We start from the raw sequence: 19,617 nt of genomic DNA, 5'->3' as shown, positions 1-19,617 counted from the left end.
TGCTGCATCCAGAACCCTGTTATTTGCCTGATGTGACTTCTCCTGTGCAGAAAGTCAGCGCATCGACTAGATGCTGGGGTGAGACTAAGCCTTTCCTCTTTTGTGGAAAGGCATTTCTTCTTCTTGGGCTGCTTAATTTCACTAATTGTTCCTGTTATAGCACAGTTGACAACTGTATAGCTCTGTAAAAGTACAATATTTTGGTTCCATAAAAATAACAGCCTGGAAACTTTATAAAAAAGAGAAAAAAAAAAATTAAGTCCATATAGGTGTGAGAAAAATCTCAATTAAGAAGTTAGGATTTGTTGAAGTGAAGCAGAGCGTTAGGACCGCAACAGCTACTGCAGAGTTAGGAGAGGGAAGGGAACTCGACCACTTGAAGGGATTATCTTTTTCTCCTGTAAACACAGAGAATTTAATTACATTGAGTCCTTGCTTGCTCCTGCCATCGGAGCCGCAGCCAAGCCGGCGATGCCTTGCGATCAGTGCACCCCATCTCTTTAATTAACTTGTAATCCCAGCGTAGGGACCGAATGACACAAGGTGCCTTTTAACTGATCCTCATGGGACCATCTCCTGAGCTTTTGGGGTATCACCTCACCCACCGCCAGCCTCCAGCAGCACCCCGTGAGATCCAGCTGCTCCGGTGGCCGGGTGGAAGGTCTCATCATGGGCCTGACGAAGAAAGAGAGGCAAAGGCTGTCGAGCTGTTGGCTCTCAATCTTCTTGGAAAGCCAATTAACAGAAACTGTGTTAGGGTGGTCAAGAAATGAAATTATTTTTATGTATTTGGAAGGTCTCGTCATGGGCCTTACGAAGAAAGAGAGGCAAAGGCTGTCAAGCTGTTGAATGAAGGTGGTTGGTTCCCAGTCTTCACGAAAAGCCAATTAACAAAAACTGTGTTAGGTTGGTCAAGAAATGAAATTATTTTTATGTATTTGGAAGGTCTCATCATGGGCCTTATGAAGAAAGAGAGGCAAAAGCTGTGGATGGTTCCCAATCTTCTTGGAAAGCCAATTAACAGAAACTGGGTTAGGTTGGTCAAGAAATGACAGGACTTCTATGTATTTGGTGGTTACATAAAATGAAACAAAGGTGTTCAAGCCAGCCGTGATGTGTCTTCCAAAGTAACACCAGCAATGTGAGAGGTCTCCATCGCTACTGGTGTTACGGCTGAGCCGTGATGTGTCTTCCAAAGTAACACCAGGAATGTGAGAGGTCTCCATCGCTACTGCTGCTGGGGGGACTGTGTCACAAATTTTGCAGAAATCATGCAGGTAAATGGATTTTGCTGGCACCAGGCAAAGTGCAGGCAGAAGGTGGGAAAGAACTGGATCCATCCCCATTTCTAAACGGGAGGTGAATCCAAGTTTCCCCCTGTGACCCAAGGCATCTGCCCGAGCCAGGAACTGAACTGACAGGCCCATCAGTTGGACAAAGCCACGTTCCCACCTGGAGAAACGTGCCCAAAAGGGAACGATGAAGCCAGTGCTTTTAAAACACCTGGTTTTACGCAGCCCCTGTGGGCTGGTGAGGTCCAGCTCAACCAGGGGGACCAGTTGAGGTAGGCAGGTAACCCTGTTACTAGGGTAACAGTCTGCTCAGCAATTACCTGTCGCTCCTCAGTTGTAAATTAAGTTCTTGCTGCCGTGATGGTTTCCTTGAGGGCCGTGACAGCCTGGCAGAAGGTATTAAAATCAAACTAGAGAGCGAGAAACAAACAGGGAATCCAGTGAAGGTCACGAGGATGGGGTTGTTTTAACCACGCCGAGGACTGGGAAAGGAACCGCACACCTTTTCGAGGCAATTTAAAACAAATTATTTAACACACCCAAAGTGATTGAGATGATTAAAGGATTGCAGCACCTGGCACCCCTGGGACTGTTGGCCCAGAGGAGGCTCGGGATGGACCTTATCAGTGTGAATAAAATACCTGTGGGGCAGCAGTAAAGAGGATGGAGCCAGGTTCTTCCCAGTGGTAGGACAAGAGGGCACCTGCTGTAACACAGGGAATTCTGTTTAAACATAAGAAAAAGCTTTTTTTTGTTTTACTGTGAGAATGGTTGAATGCTGGTAGAGCTTGTCCAGAGGTTGTGGAGTCTCCATCCTCAGGTGTCTTCAAACCCTGACTGGGTGCAGTCCCAGGCAATCTGCTCTAGTTGACCCTGTTGTGAGTGAGGCAGTTGGACTAGATGGTCTCCAGAAGCTCCTCCTCACCTTAACCCTTCTGTGATGAGAAAAAAAGTGGCTTTCTAAAGGACTTTAACCAGGGGTTTAGGGTCTTTTATCAAAAGACGAATATTTTCTCCATCAAAATGAAATTATTGTCCACTGAGTGTCACGCAACGCAATATAATTACAATTAATGCCTCAATGACCTAATGCAGTTAAATGCAACCTAATCAGCTCCAGCATGCTTTAGTGGAAAAGACTGGAAGGTGCAAAGGGCTGCCCAGGTGCTCTCTTGAAGCTATTTGGGCTTTCAGCAGCTGCTGGTGGTTCTGAGCCCTCTGCATTCCCTGTTTTCCTGGTGTGCCCCAGCTCTGCTGGCTCCACCTGTGTCCCCTCTGAAAGCAGCTGCTGTGGGTGGTGGTGTATTTAAGATGAGCCACATGGTCAAAGCAGTGAGTGCACCAGCTTGCTGTTTTTTCCTCCTTGCTTTGGATGTGAGCATCTTCACGCAAGCACAGAGAGGAAGTGGCTTCTGAGGTTCTTCAAGGTCAAAAGGTAAGAAATTCTGTGTTTACTGACTATTAAGTAGTAAAACCAAAGTCAGGGTTTGAATATGACTTTTCTCTTGTCCTGCTTGGTTGATCTGCTGGCTTCCTTCTCCAGGTTTAAAGATTTGACTTGGAGAAGCGTTGGTACAATATGATGGTACTGCATGTTCTCACAGCTTTGGTGACCCCATGATTTGGTTAGGATGATCAGGAGTGCCTACAGTCAAAGTGGTGCTCAGTTCCATCTCTAGGAGGAAAATTAGAGACGGAACCTCTTTGTAAAGCTCTGCTTCCCCCAAGTGAGGTAATAACATCTCTGGTGTGACCGGTAAGATTTGTGTGGAGATATCTCCCTCAGGGTTTGGATAAGCAGGGTGAGAGGCAGGCCAGGCAGTGGTGTCGTGGTGCAGTGCACGGTCTGAAGCAGCCAGGGGAGAGATAATTGCTGGATGTGAAGTGGTTGATCTGGCTTTTCCTTGAGAGCTGGTTTGATTCCCCACCAAACTTCTTCAGTGACCGAAAGCCCTAGCTGGCCAAGCTCTGAGGCACTGGGTGGCCAGGGGATCTTTGCATCTCCCAGGTGGTTTTCTTGCCAGGTGGGTCGCAGTCATGTGAGGCTGCTGTTTTTAAATCATGTGGTTTGTATGCTGTTTTGTGAAAACTGATAGCAGTGATTTCAACCTTAAAGCTGGGACTCACCATCTCTCCTTGCTTCATCCGAATCCTTCTCCTGGCATGGAGGGCACTCGCATGGCTTGGATGAGTCCTCAGAGGTGCTGTTCATCCTGGCAGCTCTTTGTGAATCCCAAACTAAAGCCCGTGTGTGTTGTTTCCTTCTAAAATAGTTTGTCACGGATGCTTTTGCTGAGGTTCTTCAGTATCTCCTTCTGTGTGCTCTGGCACATTTCTCTTCAAACTTGCTCAAACACCCAGTTGTTTGGGTCATTGTTGAGCGCTGGGAAATGCTCACTGGTCTTTAACAAGTCTTAAATATTCTGCTCTAGCTCTCCCTTCTTTATCTAACGCTAATTACTCTGGAAGAGCTTTGCATTGCCTGTGTCTTTGGTGGATTTCTAGGACACCAATTTGGACGTTGAGGTGGAGAGGAACAGGGAACTGAGCGTTGCCCTGGCCTTTCACTAGATCCACCTCGATGGACCCGCTCTGTGACAATAAATCCAAGATACTCTTTTCTTCTGATCATTCTTAGTGGCTTGCCTGTTTCCTCAAGGCGTGAGGGCAGGACAGTTACTCATGTCTCTTCGCTGTCTCAGGCTGTGCCTCAGCCTTTGCCACATATTAGAATGTGCAGTTTGGGGGGTGGGAAATGGGGATTTTATTTTTTGCTCATTCTCCAACTTGCTCCTGGTGATGGACAATTCTCTACCTCTGTTGGTTGAGCTCTTTTTCTTCTCCATCTTGCTGTAGCCTGACTGAACTGTGGCAGTATTGGACCCGTTTCTGCGCCTCCTCAGCGTTTTCCTCCCTAAGCAGAGAGTGAAGGTCCTCTCCTGAACTTGTGTTGGGCAGTGCTGGTGTGAAAGGGTGGCTTCTTTCCTTACCCTGACCTTCAGCATGAGCAGCAGCCTCTTCCCAAAACTCCTGGGTTACAATGCATGGCCTCTGCCACCTCGGGAGCTTTTTAATGACAACCAGGAGGCTCCAAATCTACCTGATTATGTGACTTATTAATTAGCAGAGGAGGGGGGCTGCTGCTCAGCTTCATCTTCACTGCTTGGTCCCTCCTGCTTTCTGTAACACCTTGTTGAGAAGTGAGGGGACAAGCAAGAGCTACAAAGATGATGAAGGGCCTGGAGCATCTCCCTTATGAGGAGAGGCTGAAGGGCTTGGGTCGTCTTAGTCTGGAGAAGAGAAGGCTGAGGGGGGATCTGATCAACACCTATAAATCCTTCAAGGGTGGGTGTCAGGAGGATGGGGCCAGTCTTTTTTCAGTGGTGCCCAGGGACAGGACAAGAGGAGAATGGGCACAAACTTGAACATAAGAAGTTCCACCTAAACATGAGGAGGAACTTATTTCCTGTGAGACTGGTGGGGCACTGGAACAAGCTGCCCAGAGAGGTGGTGGAGTCTCCTTCTCTGGAGACATTCAAACCCCACCTGGACACGTTCCTGTGGGACCTGCTCTGGGTGGCCCTGCTTTGGTAGGGGGTTGGACTAGATGATCTCCAGAGGTCCCTTCCAACTGCGTATCATGCTGTGATTCTGTCAAGCGGCGAGGGAATGGCTTCGAGGAGCTGTCTTTGTCTTCTAGCTATGGCAGAGCAGCGCAACCATCCTGACTTGAATCTGTAATTGTAGAAAAGCTCGGTTTCCTGGCAGTTTTTTTGTTTATTCCAAATTCATAACAGGAGCACACGCAGGGCGTAACACATGACTCCTCTGGAACAGCGAGTCTTTTGCAAGGTATTTATTTTAGGCTTCTGCCGAACACATGAATAAACCAGCAAAGGAAAGAAGGAATTACGACAATGCAGAGGTCAATCTTGGGCGACAAAATTGTCCTGAGAGCACCCACTTAAGTGAAATTGTCACTTGTGACAACTGTGTACCTTCAGAAACGCAGCGGGACGCGATCGATTAATGGCTCCTTGGGCTCAGTGGGAGGGGGAGGAGCAGCTGCCTTTGATTTCTAACCTTCTTGTGCACCGACGCTTTCCACCGGGGAGGGGTAAACTGGAATATTCTGGCCATCCCGCAGCTTCAAGGTAACATCCTGAAGGCACCAGCTGATGCAAAACAAAAGAGATTTTTTTAATTTGTTTTGATCACTTTTTAATATAGCAGCAAAGCTGGTGCAGAAGCAGCTGCCACGGGGGGAAAAAACAAATCATTCCGTGCACTCGCTGCTCTTAAAAACTCTCTCCAGTGTTTTAAAACTTGCTTTGTGAGCTTCTGGAAGCACATTTCAAGGTCTGGGATGCGTGTTCCTATTTGTTGTAACCCAAATAAAATGCTGCCAGCTATTTTTAGACAGGACATTCCTCCCCCCTGCTCCCTCCCACCCCGACCCGGTGCCTTTCTTCCTCTCCATCCCGCGGGCACATTCCTTCCTCCGCTCCCCTCCGGCCTTTGAGCCCGGACCGTGTTGCTAAGGAATGACCCTGGCTCGGGGGGCTCTGAGCACTGTGTGATCACTCAGTGTGACTGCCGACACCCCAACGGGGTAGGAAGATGGTTACTCAAGGGAGAAAGGAGGGGGGAGGAACTGGTTTTGTTGAGGGGGGAGCCTTTTCCTTCCTCCAAACCCATTCCTGTGAGTCCGCTCGTGCCGCTTTTCCAGCTGGGAAGGGTGATTATTTCAGGGTACTAAGACAGGAATTTTTTTATATATATATATATTTTTTTTCCTAAAAGCTCCTGGCGCTCACCCAGCTCTGCTTTTGTTGGGAGTCGGTGCTGAGTACGTACAATTAGCTAATTAGGCTGCTGCAACCTCTGTGCGATGGGTCTTCCCTCGCCAGCCCTACTCCTCCCTCCGAGCTGGGACGAGCAACTGCCCCACTTGAGAGGAAAAAAAACTCTTGAAGGAGCAACTGGTCGGTCCCCTCAGGGTGGCCTGGGGTCTTGGCAAGTGTCACTTTGCAGGACTGGTGCCTTCCCCATCCCTGTGCTGCCCACGCTCCAAACCAGGTCCAAACCAGCTCATGTACTCCTGAGTTTCCCTTCTTTTCTGTTCCCCTCCTTTTTTTATTCTTCATAACTTCATAAATAAATAACCCCTGATGGACAGACTGCTCACACAGAAGCATTCCAGTGGCTTGGGAGCCTCAACTGCTTTTGCAGAGAGAGTTTTCCACCCAATGCCATTTTATCAGCACTTATTGTCTGTATCGGGTCTGGTCACCTCCTGGGTCTCCTCCGCATGGCCCACTGAGAGGTTTGGGGTTTTTTGGGGGGACTTCTGGAGCTCCTCTTTGTGGAGCAGATGGGAACAAGCCATTTAACTCTTAGTTCCTCAGCTGGGTGCAAGGACACCATGTCCTGCCTAGCCCCGAGCGGAGCTGTGCCCAGAAACCCATGTGTGAGCCAAGACGGTACAGTCTGACCCATCTGTCTGTCACAAAGCCTTTTAGAGAAGATGCAAATTTCTTTTTCCCCTTAAGATTGCTGATGGAAACGGGTGGAGGGCTCACTTTAAAACAAAACTCCGAGAGAGGTGTATGCACTTCAGTTAGGGCTGTAACTTAGCATCTTGCAATCTTCACAGTAACTCAGTGAAACAGGAGGGAACCTCCATCCGTAAGGAGGGGATGAGGAAGAGTGAGGACACCGGAGCCCAGGGAAGCATAGGTGTGCAAGAAAGGTGGCTGGGGACCTCCTGGGGTCACTAGGGAGGAGGCCAGGTCTGGCCCTGAGCCTCTCAAGCCCCAGCAAAGTGCCTCCCATCGCTTTACACCTTGATTCCCATAGCTATTCGGAAGAGAAATAGAGTCAGCCGTGCTCATCTAATTATGAAAAGAAAAACATTACCATATGGCTGGGGGCAGCTGAGCAAAAACGTTGTAGCTTTGGGTTCCTAAATAGAGCTCACAGAAGTGCCTCACGGTCTCTGAGAACGAGTGCAGGAGGGGAGGTTTCATCTAATGAAATTTCCTCTTTTGCTGTGGAAGCCAGGCTTTAGGTTCATGTTGTAATTCTTTGCTCAGTTCTAGGAATCAGTTTACCCTTGACAAGGGAGGCTTTCAGGCTTCGGTATTACCAAACTGTAAAGCTGCTACTCTAGGATGTGGAGTCAGAGCATCCTTCTACCAAAATATATCTGTTCTAGCACCTTTAACTGGTCTCTCTACAACTACTTGAATGGACATTGTAGAGAGGTTGGTGCTGGTCTCTCCTCCCGGGTAATTAGTGATAGATCAAGAGGGAATGGCTTCAAGCTCCAACAGGGTAGGTTTAGACTGGATATGAGGAAACAATTCTAACAGGGTAGGTTTAGACTGGATATTAGGAAATAATTCTTCAGAGAAAGAGTGGTCAAACACTGGAACAGGCTGCCCAGGGAGGTGGCTGAGTCCCCATCCCTGAATGAGTTTAAGAGTCATTTAGATGTGGTGTTGGGGGACATGGTGTAGGGGAGAACTTTGTAGAGTAGGGTTGATGGTTGGACTCGATGATCTCAAGAGTTTTTTCCAACCTGAATGATCCTATGAAGACTGTGTTTATTGGCCAGCTGGAAAAAAAACATCCTGGATGGCTTTAGCTTGCCTTGATAGGCTCTGATGTAACGTGTAAGATAATTCCCCTACTGCAAGACTAGCTAGAGGTAGGACTGCTGCTCGATGGCCTTGATCCTTCCTGGGAAGGAGGGGTGGGAGGGGACAATACCTCACTTTGGCTCATGGTATTTGCACAGATACTGAGCTAGAGTTTCTAGGACGCATTTCACACAAATGAGTGGCTCACGTTGTCCTGTTTGTATTCATGGGGATGAATTCAATATATTTCTCAACTAATTTACATTTTTATCGTCGTGATGGTAATAACCTTTCACAAGACCTTCAGACGTGAACTTCCTCTTCCTTTGTGTGCATGACCTCAGCAACACCGATGACTAAAGCAAATATCCTGCTCTGCTCTTTCCTCCTACCACATCTCTCCCTGGGTCTCTGTGTGCCCCCCAATACGCACCGTTGATGGGAATGGTCCATCTCTGAGTTAATATAGAGGTACCCCGCTGATTTCGTTCCCGATACCGGTAACTTTATCTGCAGACATAAAAATACATTAAAGATTCAGCGAAGTGTGATCTGAATTTACTTCTTCTAAAGTCCGAGATGCAACACCTCCCTCTTAACTTAAACCCTGATATTACTTTATATTTTTTTTTTAGATGTGTTTCAGAGTTTCACTGAGCTTTTCAAACGGCTATGCCTGCTCTGCCACACGTTAATCTCTCTCTGCTGAAAGAATGTACTGTGTTACAGCTGCAACCCCCAGGGAAAACCACTCGCTCCCTGGAATATTTATGAGCAAACACCTCTCCTCACCGGAGAGCGTGGTGATCCAGAGGTGACCTGCACGGTGCTAGAGCTTCCCATAACCATAAGGAGCCCCTAGGTTGAGGGCCTCTTACAGATAGCATCCAGGCAATAAGATGTTTGAGGATTTTTTTGTGGTGTCACAAATTCTACTGCTCAGATGTTTAACAAAGAAAGCCAGGGGCTGCAGCACCGACCACAGCTAATTACACTCAGTCTAACCTTTGAATAAAAGGACTGTTTCCAGTGTAGCGTTTGCCGGTGGTACCGCAATCACAAAGGGAAGATGCTGGGGGTTCTCCAACTGGCCCAGCAGGCAGGAGCTGGGGGTGTTGTGGAGTCAGTGAATTGATCTGTGATACAACCATTAGTGATGAATAACTAGTGTATTTCATGAGAACATGAACGCTCCGTGAAAAAGCGGAGGAGAAAGCTGGTGGTTTGTGTCCTGGGTGAGGTCGGCAGAAGGCAGGGTTTGTCTTGGCCCTGAGTCACCCGAGCAACCAGCATTCTTCAAAGGTGAGGCAGGAAAACATCAGTGGGAAAGGTTCTTTTTCTTCTTTTCAATCAGCACAGTTGCGCCTTTTTCCCACGTTTCTGGCCTTAGAGATTCTACAAGGTGATACATCTAAAACCTGGCAAATTGGGGAAACTTACTGGGTATCACGTGGGTGAAGCCTGACTGGAGTGAGATGAAAAGTGGAATTTTATAAGAATTGGTTAAAGGCTGGGTTTTTTCTTGCCTTGACAGGCCCCCTCCTTCACTGCCCTATCTGCCCCACTCCTTACTGCCTTGCTTGGTCCCCAGGTCTTAAAATGAGGTCTCAAAACCAGTCAAAAATTATTCCAATGTGATGAGATCCCTCAGTGAGTTGCCCAGAGAGGTCACTATGGCATTTTGCGTCGCCAGCAACAGCAGGGGTTAAGCAGCCTGGATTGAGGGGTAAAAGTACTGAGGGAAAGTCCTCTTCAGGCAGCACCCCAGAGTGGAAGTGGTCTTGGGGTGAGGCAAACCTTGCAAACACAACCCTGGGCTGATGCAAGGCAGCCTTGTGCAACACCTCAGCACCCTGTGCAGCATTCCCCAGCCACTCAGTAACCCTGGGATTCAGCCCTCCTCTGTGGGACAGGCTTACGGGTGCTTTCAAAGCCCACACCAGTTGTGCTGTACCACAGCCATAAATATCGGTTCTGAATAAAAATTTAAAGAGTGGGGGTTGACCTGCTGGCCAGTCTGGAGCACTGGGTCCAGTTCTGGGCTCCCCAGTTCCAGGACAGGGAACTGCTGGAGAGGGGACAGCAGAGGGCTACAGAGATGATGAGGGGCCTGGAGCATCTCTCTGATGAGGAAAGGCTGAAGGACTTGGGTCTCTTCAGTCTGGAGAAGAGAAGGCTGAGGGGGGATCTAATCAATGCCTACAAATACTTCAAGGGTGGGTGTCAGGAGGATGGGGCCAGTCTTTTCTCAGTGGTGCCCAGGGACAGGACAAGAGGAAATGGGCACAACCTTGAGTATAAGAAGTTCCACCTAAACATGAGGAGGAACTTATTTCCTGTGAGACTGGTGGAGCACTGGAACAAGCTGCCCAGAGAGGTGGTGGAGTCTCCTTCTCTGGAGACATTCAAACCCCACCTGGACACGTTCCTGTGGGACCTGCTCTGGGTGGCCCTGCTTTGGCAGGGGGTTTGGAGTAGATGATCTCCAGGGGTCTCTTCCAACCCCATAGCATTCTGTGATTCTGTGACTAGCATGAGACGTATTCAGGGAGAAGAGGGATGTTTCTGGAAACGATTTTATGGCTTACACTAGCAGGAAGGGGATCCACTGGCTTGGGAGGTACCTTGGCATTCTGTGATGTAGCACAACATGAAGCTGCCGCTCTTGCTGTTCCTAGTCCCTCACATCTGAGCACAGATTTATGCTCTGGAAATCTATTCCTCTTCCAAATCGACTTCCAGTGCCCCCAGGCCACTTGTGATTTACTGAAAATCCCCTAGCTGATCTCTTGTCACCCAGTGCCTCGGGAAGCCCACCTGTGACACCACCTTCCTGGAGTTACCTGTGCTCTTTCCGTGTCCACACGGTTGCTCCCATCCGTCAGGCGGATGTTGTGGACCTTAAGAGGGGGGGCACCCAGGGCCTCCAGGGCGTTGGGGTTGCTGTTCAGTTGCTCCAAAGCCTGCTGATAGTACTGTGTCCTGGCAAAACTCTCTGGGTGAGAGAAAAAGGGCAGTGAGGAGACTGTGCGCTTGAAATCAAAACACAAGTGATAAAAGAGGAAAAAATAATAAAGACACTTCTCCAGGCTACCGTACCCTCCCTGACAAACACTCTGAAACTGTTCACTAGGAGAAATTTGGCTGAATTTGGTGGAAAGGCACCCTTCCACCAGTGCTTCCAGCAGTGCTGAGCTGTGATGTTATTCAGCTGATTGAAGTGAAGAGGGCTCTGAATGCAGCCCGTTCCAAGGAGATACACAGCTCAGCTGATGGCTGGGTCTTCTGCTCTCCATACACTTGTACATCATCTACAAGGGATGGGGAAAAAAAAAAGGGGGTGGGGAGGAGATAAAAAAAGCCTAAGGATGAATATCTAAAAATGTCCTGAATGTAATTCAACTTTTTCTGTACCTCCTTTTAAAAAAAAAAAAAATATATATACTTTTAAGCATGGAGAATATTTTGCAGACGTTGGTGTGAGACCAGAGCAGCTGCTGCTGAGAAACTCTTAGAATCATTGCTGGGGGTTGATCTCTTGCTGGGGTGTTATCCAGCCTTTCAGGTGGCAGCCTGGGGGCTGCGGCTCTACTGATGGATGCATTAAAAAGGAGGCACAAAGAATCATAGAATGGTTAGAGTTGGAAGGGACCTTAAAGATCATCCAGTTCCAACCCCCCTGCCCTGGGCAGGGACACCTCCCACCAGACCAGGTTGCTCCAAGCCCCATCCAGCCTGGCCTTGAACCCCTCCAGGGATGGGGCAGCCACAGCTTCTCTGGGCAACCTGTTCCAGTGTCTCACCACCCTCACAGCAAAGAATTTCTTCTTAATGTCTCATCTAAATCTCCCCTCTTCCACTTTAAAACCACTACCCCTTGTCCTGTCACTCCACTCCCTGACCAAGAGTCCCTCCCCAGCTCTCCTGTAGCTCCCTCCAGATATTGGAAGTGCTGTCAGAGTTAATGGTGGAGCAGCATCACTAGCACAGCAGACTGGATGCTGTGGTGGTGTTGGCACAGGGAGGACCATTGCAGTAGAATTGCTATTTATCAATGTCTGCTCACTGGGTATAGCTGGGAAACGCTGTCCGTTGGTGACCACCCCACAGTGCAAAGCTGTGAGGCTGGAAATGTGCCGACCCTCCTTATGGAGGCACAGACTTGCTCACAAACAGTTTTAAGGCTTGCCTGCTGAGATTTCCAGTTGTGCTTCGTGCCAGCTGAACTTGGCTTCTTGACATCAAGAAGGGCGGAGTTCAGCTAAGAGTGTGGATGTGTGAAAATTCCTCTCTGGCAACTTCACTCTCATCTTCCAAGGAGTTTAGAACAAGGTGTAAGGTTTGTTTCCTGGTCACCTGCCTGTCGGTATTACTCTTGGCAGAAGGATGCTGCCCCTTTTCCCTAATTAGAGGCATCCCCTGTGAGCAGGCAGCATCCAGTGGGCATAGAAACAGCTTTGCCAGGCTGCAGCCTGCGCTGGTTCTCCCCAGCCCCTTGGGGCATCCTAAGGGGCTCCAGCAAAGAAGGCTGCAGCACACCAGCCCCTTAGTGCCTACAGATCATGGCAAGCAGCCACCCAGACCACGTTAAAAGTGTGTTGTGCTCATTCCCCAGCTTGGAGGGGAAAGGGGTTCAAGTTTCCTGGTGCTCCACCTCAGCTGCTCCTTGTTAGCATCTCATGTATTGGACATAAAATGCCCAACTAATCCATTTGTCCACGTGTTTTCAGCAGGAGAGGTGAAAGGACGGTGGGGTTGGCTGGGGAGGCTGCTCCCACGAGGAGGGTGTGGAGGTGAGGAGTAGAAATAGGATTACCTGAGTGTTTGTACAAGCTTTCAGAGACCATGCATATGCAAACTTCAGCCTGAAGGAAGGGGAGGGAAGCACCCCTCTCCCCCTGCTCCCACCGCTAATGGAAGCCACTTGCTCCTCACAGCTCCCAGTATGGGCCAGTTCCATGCAGGGGGATAGAAGAAGGGACTGGGACAAGCCCAGGGGTGGGCCAAGGGAGGAAGGGTCCCAGTGTGGCTCCCCTGTCTGTTGGAGGCTGCAGAAGGACACACTCTGCAGCAGAAAGTGTCCTTTCAACAGCCTGGTTGGCTTGTCACCAAGTTATCAAGACACCTACCCGGTGGCCACCAGTATTGCAGCAGGGCAAGAAGTAGCCATTGCGTTGTGCCACTTGATCGCATACTTAAGTGATGTGGGGAATGAGCCCTTTGACTTTCTGTATAGCACAGAGGTGACTTCTTTTTTTATTTTTTCCTCCCTAGAGATTTCTAGATAACAATGCTGAAGCTGAAAATTAAAAAAATGCTAATGTCCTTTTTAAAGCCAGATTCAATATTTTAAAGCGTAAGAGGCTCATATATCTGTCATGTACTCCAGAGCTTGAGGGCATGAGCTGCCTAAAATTAAAGCCTGCTTTCCAGTCTTGTCTGATTTGTTATTAATATGTGTAAAATGAAGGCGAGGTTTCAGAGCTTTATCTGAGGGCTTGAGGAACAGGCTTGGCTGCACCTTTTTTTTTCTGGCAGCATCCTCTGATATAAGGGTAGGTGAAAAGCAGTATCATCTGACAGGACCAGCGAGGGAGAGGCATAGGGCTGAGGGGCACCCCTCCAGAGATAGGCAAAGCCTGTTTCTGGTCTGATGCTAAATACCTAGAAACAATTTTAGAAAAGTTTAAAAAAAAGAAAAAAATCAATTCTTTGGACCTAATAATTGGGATTCTTGGCCAAAGACACGTAGCGACTAGAGCTGTCTGTCAACAGCAATGGCAGTATCTAGTGTTTCTCTCCTTGCCCTGGTCTTAGCAATGCTGAGTGCTCTTATCTGCCCTTCAGGAGAAACCAATGATGTCTTAGCACTTCCCAGGTGTGTTGTGTTTGAGGGCCAGCACCACAGAGAGATTTACAGATAAAACCACCGTGAGGCTTTTAATATCTTTGCGTAGACGGTCTTCTCTTCCTGCCCATCTCAGTTAGAAACGAAACCTGCAGCACTGCCTAAGCTTTCCCTTTGTGCCCACCCTGAGCAAACCCCGCAGGAACCAGCCTTTCTCCTGGCCACAGCAGCCTGGTCCCTGAACAACATCCACCCCTGGAAATCCCTTCAGTGCCGCCGGGGAGAGCAGCAGCCCTGGGGCTGAGCAAACCCAGAGGCTTGGCCACGCTTCTTCCCCTTCACTTTATCTGCTCCTCGCCTCTCGCACGCTGCTATTTCCCCCCACTGCACAAAAGCAAATGAAAAGGGGGAGAAATCAGGTGGCTCGCGACGCCGAGGCTTACTTTGCATCAGATCATACATCACGATGCATCCCCCGCCGCTGAACAGTCCCATGAAAAGGGCCATTTGCTGCAGTTTCCTTAGAGAAGCTGGCATTTCTCCTCCCTGAAAAGAAAAAAAAAAAGGGAAGACATTTCATAGAATCATAGAAACATAGAATGGTCTGGGTTGGAAGAGACCCTTGGGATCATCAAGTCCAACCATCTACCCTACTCTACAAAGTCCTCCCCTACACCACATCCCCCAACACCACATCTAAATGTCCCTTAAACACATCCAGGGATGGTGACTCAACCCCCTCCCTGGGCAGCCTGTTCCAATGCCCGACCACTCTTTCGGTGAAAAATTCCTTCCTAATGTTCAATCTAAACCTACCCTGTTGCAGCTTGAAGCCATTCCCTCTCGTTCTGTCATGAATTACCTGTGAGAAGAGACCAGCACCAAACTCTCTACAGTAGTGTCCTTTCAAGTAGTTGTAGAGAGTGATGAGGTCTCCCCTCAGCCTCCTCTTCCTCATACTAAACAGTCCCAGCTCCTTCAGCCGCTCTTCATATGATTTGTCTCCCAGGCCCTTCACCAGCTTCGTTGCCCTCCTCTGCACCCGCTCCAGCACCTCCAGATCTCTCTTGGATTGAGGCGCCCAAAACTGGACACAATACTCCAGGTGTGGCCTCACCAGTTGTTGTAGAAGAAGAAAGCTAAAGGGTCATTTCCTAAAATAACCCTTCTTTCCTAAAAGCCCTTTCCACCCAGACCCGAATGCAAGAAGGGAAAGGGTGGTGAGAACACAGCGAAGAGGGGACCCGCTGGGGTTGAATGTGTTTATTCAACTTTCTTTTTTTTTTTTTTTTTGGTTTTTTTTTTTTTTTTTTTTTTTAAGCGATGCCACCACTTTGCTAATTGCCGAGGAAGAAAATGACCTTCCCCGGGGTGGCTGAGGGCCAGGGCCTGGGGTGTGCTGTCACGGGGGGGCTGATGGTGCCCACACACACTGGGGGCATTCAGGCTCCGGGGGCCGGGTTCCCCCTCTTGAGTAAACTCCTCTAAAGTGAAGGGGGTGGCCCGTGGGGCTGGATTTGGCCTGGGGTGGTGAGGGACAAGAGCCAAGGAGCCCATGCTGTGCCAGCAAAGATAATGGAGCTGGGAGGGGGGGTGTGTGTATTTTCTGTTCTGTTGGGGTTTTTCTTCCCAAGCCGTGGATAAACAGGAAGGCTCTTACAGAAGCTATTTTTCTTCCTTCCTGCGATTCCCCCCTGCCCCCCCCAAACCCAAGCTTGGCCTTTTAATGAGTCACAATTTTGGCATGAGAATGAATGACCCAGCGGAATAAGAAACACCTCTGAGAAACACTTCTGTGCCACCATCCAGCGAGACATGGGCAGGCTGGAGAGATGGGCAGAGAGGAACCTGATGAAATTCAATAAAAGCAAGTGCCCCTGGAGAGGAATAACCCCTCCCCAGCTTGGTGGCTCTCCTCTGGACACGCTCCAGCAGCAAAACGTCCTTCTTGTAGTGAGGGGCCCAGGACTGGGCACAGCCCTCGAGGTGAGGCCTCACCAGTGCCCAGGACAGAGGCACCATCACTGCCCTGCTCCTGCCACGGTGTGACTGGAGTGTTACGCTCGGTGAGAGCTGGCTAATAAACCAAACCAGTTAGAGAGATGTCACCCGGGCAAGGCCGTCTGAGCCCTGTTGTGAAAACCACCTCTAGCATCCCTCAGGTGTGCCGTGGTCAGGTATTGCAGCCGCAGCTCAGAGAGGGTGGAGAGGCTAATGTCAGGACTCCTTCCCGTGGTGGCAGGGTCAGGGTGACACGGGTGGCCTCCCTCTGCTCACAGGTCTGCTGACATGCCCATACGCCATCCCTTGCGTCCTCTAGCCCAAGGGAAACCGTGACCACCACCCAGGTACAACTTTCATCTACCACCCTGCTGGCACTAGTGTTCCACCATAGAATTGTCTAGGTTGGAAGGGACCTTAAAAAAAAAAAAGAAATAGGAAATAAAAATTCCTAAACCATATTCCTGAGGACCATGTCAACCCCGTCTTTTGAACACCTCCAGGGATGGTGCCTCAACCACTTCCCTGGGCAGCCCATTCCAATGCTGGATAACCCTTTCGGTGAAGAAATGTTTCCTGATCTCCAATCTAAACCTCCCCTGGTGCAACTTGAGGCCATTTCCCCTTGTCCTATCTCCTGGGACTTGGGAGACCAGACCGACCCCCCACTTCTCTACACCCACCTTCAGGTAGTTATAGAGGGTGAGAAGGTCTCCCCTCAGCCTCCTCTTCTTCAGACTGAGCACCTCCAGCTCCCTCAGCCTCTCCTCATAAGACTTTCTCGTAACGCATCCTACCCCTTACTCAAAGGCCTTCCTTGTTAACTAGTTCCCTCCATTTTAAGAGCTCTTACTTTACTTTAATTTACTTTAAGGCTGTTTACTTTACTTCAGATTTATGGATGGCTAGTAATGGTGGCAACCCAGAGCAGCACATGGGTCTGAGGTCTATTTTATGCCCCCCAAAATCCCCAAACGGTGCCGTTGGTAGGGTCAGTCATCATCTCTCTCCCTCCTGATCTGTTTCTCTGATGACTTTTCTTCTTTGCCTCCCCCCGGGGAGCTCGAGCGGCGTGAGAAGCCGCAGCAGAGGAAGCACGAGCCTGTTTTCACAGAGAAAGAGCTGGCAGTCGTTGCACAAGGACAGCCACGGCTTCCTCTTCCCCCCAGCCCTCCTCAAGCTGCACTTTGTAGCATCATTTCCCACCCCCTCAAACTGCAAAATCTGATGAATAACAAGAGTTTTTTTCCGTAAGATCTGTCTGGCCGGGAGAAGGATCTGACACCACCACCACATAAAAAGGGGAGGGGAAAACAAACAAACAAAAGGTGGTAAATCTGGAGAGCGGATCAGATCTAACAGGCTGTGACCCGTGGCATTTGTTTTTGTCCCTTTCAAGGTTGTGGCCAGGCAAAATTTGCTTTCTGTGATGAAATTCAGGGTAGTTGAAGGCTGATGTCTGGGGGCTGGGGGTGCTGCTGACGGTGTGCTGGGTAGAAGCAGGAAGATGTGGAGGTCTTGCACCAAGGAGGAGGTTTAGACCGAGGCTTGGGGGACCTCCCGGGCGGAAATCAGAGGCTCTGCAAACTTGCTCTCGGCGGGTTTGAGGTTTGTCAGGTCTCACGGTCTGCTCGCAGCCAAGCGAGGGGGATGGGAAGCAAGAGGAGCTCCATGCTGATGGGTCACGTGTGCCCTGGTAGCCACCTCTGCTCGCAGCAGGTCGGTGGCCCCAGGTGGTGCCATCTGGCAAGGTGGAGCCTGGCAGCTGAGAAGTGGTGATGCCAGCAAGAGCTGCTGCCCCACGGCAGCCCTCCTGGCTGCTCCTGATGCGCTGCCCCTGTCTGTGGCCAGTTGTGGGTCCCGGTGAGGCAGGGATGTAGGGGGCTGAGGTGCATCATGCACCATCCTGCACCAGCTCTGCAGAAGTCCTCATTGGTACAGGGAGGATGTTTAGGGAAAATTTAGATTAGAAATTAGAAAGAGTTTCTTCACTGTGAGGGTGTTGAGGCGTTGGAACAGGTTGCCCAGAGAAGCTGTGGATGTCCCAGGTGGGAAGTGTTCAAGGCCAGGCTGGATGGGGCTTGGAGCAACCTGATCTGGTGGGAGGTGTCCCTGCCCAGGGCAGGGGGGTTGGAACTCCATGATCTTTAAGGTCCCTTTCAACTCTAACCATTCTATGGTTCTGTATCTCCATGGTTTACTTTTGGTTGGAGTGGGAAGCCCATGAGCTGGACCACCCCATCCCCAGGCTTGCCCTTGACACTCTCCTTCTGCTCGTTTGGCAGCTGTTTTCCCAAGCCAGTTCTATGACAGCACACTGCAGGAAGAGGTTCAGAGCTACACGTTTTAACAAGCCTCTCAAAACCTTGCAAACCTTCTCTTTGATCCCACGATTCCCTGTTAGCTTCCAAAAGCCAGGGCTGAGGTGTCCTTGGAGCCCCGTGCATCCTTCACAAGGGGGGCTGCTGCTCCCCTTTCCAGCCATCGTGGCCCCTTGAGGCACAAATGCCTGGATGTTGCATCCAAATCCTTCAGCCTCCCTCGGCACGCAGCTCCTGATGACTTCTGAATGGATGCCATGGGAGATACTAATGGTGTCAGTTTGTGGAAGACCAAAACGAGGACTCTGTGGCTAGGATTTCTGCCCTCCAGCCAACCGTGTTTGCTGCTCCCATCTGCTGCTCTGCTGAAGAGCCATGGAGGGGGCTGGCTAGGGAAGGGAAGCAGAGACATGCCCAGAGGCATTCCTCCTGTCCCCAGCCTTTCTGAAAAGCACAGAGGTTATGGAAGGGAAGGACCAAACCCCCTGGACTTCATTCGCCACAAAGGGAGTAACTGTAAGACAACGTGCTCAGGAGAATCTTATAGATACAACGTGCAGTTGTCTCCTAAGGAGGGAAGTTCACGTTGCTATCTGTGGTGGAGATCTCCCCTCAGAACCTGTTATACCACTAAAAAGTATGCAAGTCAATTGGTGGAAAAACAGATTTCTTCACGGCTGGTAATTAAAAAAAAAAAAAAAAAAAAAAAAAAAAAGAGCACGATTTCCAAGCCACGCTGTTCTTCAAAAACATCTTTTCCCCCGTGCTATTTGCAGCGGTAAGAAAGATTAAGTGGAGATTAGCACACACAAAAACACTCAGCTTACAGTTACCAAAAGGAAAAAGGCATTAAATCATTATAAGTAGCGTTCTCTAAAAATAAATATTAAAGAGCAGGGCTTCCCCATAAGGGTGATGTTCATTTTGTGCCTTGAAAATAGTAAGATACGGGGGTAGAAGGAGGTATTCAAACTTGTTTTTTGAAACTAGGCAGGACTCGGGCAGTTAACAACAAGATTTAACGAACCCAGAGAGGTGGAAGACTCCCAGGGTCACATGTGAAATGGTGGGTTACTGCAACAATAAAGTCTGTTTTTAATTAGACTTTGTTTTCTCCGCAGAGGATCTTCTAAAAATAAGATGGACTTAAGAGATTCTTTCTTCTTTCAGCAAATTTGCATCTTCTGGTTTGGTTTCTGAAATTCACGTGGCAGAGGTGGGTCTCAGGCACCTTCACCAAAGGGAGATAGAGGTGAGGCCAAGGGCATTTTCAGCAAGCCACAAACATTCATTTTATTTGCCTCAGACCCGAGTAAGAGCTGGGGCTGCAGGTTCTTTGGGGCAGGCACTTCCTCCTCTGTCTCTTCTTCCTCCTCCAAGCACTACTGAGTTCCACCAGCACCTCCAGCTTCTGGGTGCTATCACAGACCAAACAGTTAACAACAACATTGCTCCCAAATGAGCGCGGGGGTAGAAGGAGGTATTCAAACTTGTTTTTTGAAACTAGGCAG

General features: G+C 49.4%; 1 protein-coding gene across 4 annotated transcripts in view; it reads right to left on the bottom strand.

The window, feature by feature from the left end:
- Positions 1 to 5,133: 5,133 nt before the first annotated feature.
- The window catches only part of LOC106890876 (cytochrome c oxidase assembly factor 1 homolog), a 58,596-nt gene continuing 44,112 nt past the window's right edge, over positions 5,134 to 19,617 (bottom strand). For all 4 annotated transcript variants that reach the window (XM_014946965.1, XM_014946962.1, XM_014946963.1 and 1 more), the window contains exons 3-6: positions 14,228 to 14,330; positions 10,780 to 10,931; positions 8,370 to 8,446; positions 5,134 to 5,467 (exon numbers count right to left, since the gene is read on the bottom strand). In XM_014946965.1, the coding sequence (XP_014802451.1) occupies positions 5,371 to 5,467; positions 8,370 to 8,446; positions 10,780 to 10,931; positions 14,228 to 14,321 (420 nt within the window). In that variant the 5' untranslated portion in view covers positions 14,322 to 14,330 and the 3' untranslated portion in view covers positions 5,134 to 5,370. The remainder of the gene's footprint in view (positions 5,468 to 8,369; positions 8,447 to 10,779; positions 10,932 to 14,227; positions 14,331 to 19,617) is intronic.

This window comes from Calidris pugnax, unplaced genomic scaffold, assembly GCF_001431845.1.
Source record: "Calidris pugnax isolate Ruff unplaced genomic scaffold, ASM143184v1 scaffold71, whole genome shotgun sequence".
Taxonomy (NCBI): Eukaryota; Metazoa; Chordata; class Aves; order Charadriiformes; family Scolopacidae; genus Calidris; species Calidris pugnax.
The sequence above is the reverse complement of the archived record's forward strand: the minus strand, read 5'-3'. Positions and strand labels throughout refer to the sequence as shown.